Source organism: Eurypyga helias, unplaced genomic scaffold (assembly GCF_000690775.1).
Source record: "Eurypyga helias isolate BGI_N326 unplaced genomic scaffold, ASM69077v1 scaffold48827, whole genome shotgun sequence".
NCBI lineage: Eukaryota > Metazoa > Chordata > Aves > Eurypygiformes > Eurypygidae > Eurypyga > Eurypyga helias.
The window spans coordinates 3825-6028 of record NW_010263337.1 but is presented as its reverse complement, the minus strand read 5'-3'; the positions used below and the strand labels follow the sequence as shown (position 1 = coordinate 6028).

The 2204-nt window shown below is 46.5% G+C and overlaps 1 protein-coding gene across 1 annotated transcript in view; it reads left to right on the top strand.

The window, feature by feature from the left end:
- LOC104512842 (RCC1 and BTB domain-containing protein 2-like) overlaps window positions 1-1189 on the top strand; it is a 15889-nt gene extending 14700 nt beyond the window's left edge. Inside the window, 1 exon segment of the mRNA XM_010155985.1 lies at window positions 1021-1189. Within this exon segment, the coding sequence (XP_010154287.1) occupies window positions 1021-1161 (141 nt within the window). The 3' untranslated portion in view covers window positions 1162-1189.
- The last annotated feature ends 1015 nt before the right edge of the window (window positions 1190-2204 follow it).

Here is a 2204-nt window from a genome sequence, read left to right as displayed (position 1 = left end):
CAGCCACTCCCCCCAGTTTGGTATGGTCAGCAAACTTGCTGGGAGTACAAGCTTTAGTTACGTCTTGACAGGGGCAATAGACGTGAAAGATTCAATCTAAGGGAAAGGTTCCAAAGAGCAATGCAGAGGAATTCTGCTATATTTCTTTCTACTATTAAGCCCTGGCTGCAGTATTTGAGTAGTTGACACAGAACAACACTGGCACGGATTGAGAGATCGCTTTTTGCTGTAAGCCTTGAAGAGTTCACAGCTCATGGCTCACATTGCCAATTTAAGACTTCCCTTGCTGCTGGCTCCAGCTCCCTCAACAGCAAGTTGTTGCATGGGAACCAGTGGTGCTGACTCCGTGCATGGGGAGAAGGATTGCCACTGTTGTGAAGGGTTGGAGTGGGCAAAACCGACTGTGTGAAATCAGGGTCGTGTGGCTTAATGGCTCGTACCTCTCCTGTGCTGAATCTCTGAACACCCTGTTACAGATTGGGACAAGACAGAACTGGTTTTGCTACCTAGGAATCCCAATTCCTAGGTAGGGACACACAATTCCTAGGTTCGCCACAAAAGTCCCATGCATCCCAACACCCAGTCTGTGTTCAGCGAGCACCATCAGATGTTACATCACAGTCTGGACCAGGGTACCCACTGGGTTTGACTGGGCTGCTCCTGAATTCAGTGCAGGGAGGAAAAGGAAGGAGTCACTGACGCCCTAGTTAGCTGTATGGCGGGAAGGTTGATGGTTTCACTTATTAATAACTTTTCTAATGAGCTTAGTATGCAGTGGAGGTCTAGAATCGACTGAGGTGGCTACTCCTGTTTTCTCGGAGGGGGTTTATTGAATATGCTGTATGAGCAAATTTCATCCTATCATTTGTGATCCAGTCCAACTGACCAGAAAAGGGACTGGCAATGCAAACAACCCGGTATTTGCTCTGCTAATTCAATGTCAGATCTGAAACAGCAAAATAATTGTAATAGTTTTGCCATCAATCATTCATATTCTGAATTACCTTGATTTGTTCCTAGGACCTGGAAGAATTTTGCTTCAGATTTTGCATAAACCATTTAACTGTTGTTACGCAAACTCAAGGCTTTGCAGAAATGGACCACGACCTCCTGAAAAACTTCATTAGCAAAGCAAGCAGAGTGGGAGCATTCCGAAACTGAGGTCTGTCGACCAGCAAGCTGAAGAGCACGTCCTCTTCCCTCCTGGAAATACTTCTCCTTTGGAGAACTTATCCCTGGTCAGAATGCGCAGAGGTTTGGGAAGAAAGACCTGGGGTCCATCAGTTTAGGAAATGTGCGAAGTCCACTAACGTCTAGGTTTTGTGAAGCTGGCTCCAGCACAGGTGTGAGAGTTCACTGCCAACAGTCACAGTTTCACAACAAAAATCTAATGCAGTAACTACCCTTTCCCACTTAAGGTCAAGCAAACTAAGCTACTGTTATCCTGTCCGTCTGTCTGTCTGTCGGAAGGGTTTTTCTCTTTGTGTTTTCAACCAACCTGCATTTGGATTTTATGGGACCGTGACCTGTTTGCTGCTAAAACTTTCATAGCATACTTTTATCACCAAACTGGTATGCCACAGCGGGCTGCTACATGCCTGGTTTATCGTCCGGTGAAGGTACAAACTTGCTTTTCTGAACATGTGATAAAGAAGTAATACATGTTCTTTGGGATGAGAAACTTCTGAGTGGCAGGAGGAGATGTCTCACTTGGTGTTTATTTGGAGTGTAAATACATAAGCCATGAAGAGCTGCGCTGGGCAACCTGTTCTAGTGCCTCACCACCCTCTCCATGAAGAATTTCTTCCTGATATCTAATCTAAACCTCCCCACTTTCAATTTAAACCCGTTACCCCTTGTCCTGTCACTACAGGCCCTTGTAAAAAGTCCCCCCCAGCTCCCTTGTAGCCCCTTCAGGTACTGGAAGGTGCAATAAGGTCTCCCTGGAGCCTTCTCTTCTCCAGGCTGAACAAGCCCAACTCTCTCAGCCCGTCTTCCTTTCCCAAAGCACGTTCCCTGGCACCCCAACGGGCCAGGAAGCATTCCCAGTATCTGTCTGGGCGTGAGTTATTGCGCTGTGTGGTTCAGTACTCAGAAAACTGTCTGGTTGCTTGTTACCACGAAAAAGAAACCCAAACAAAATCTCAAGGGAAGGGAAGTTCCACTGAGGTCAGTTTGTTTATTCCCATCTTACTGTCTGTCCC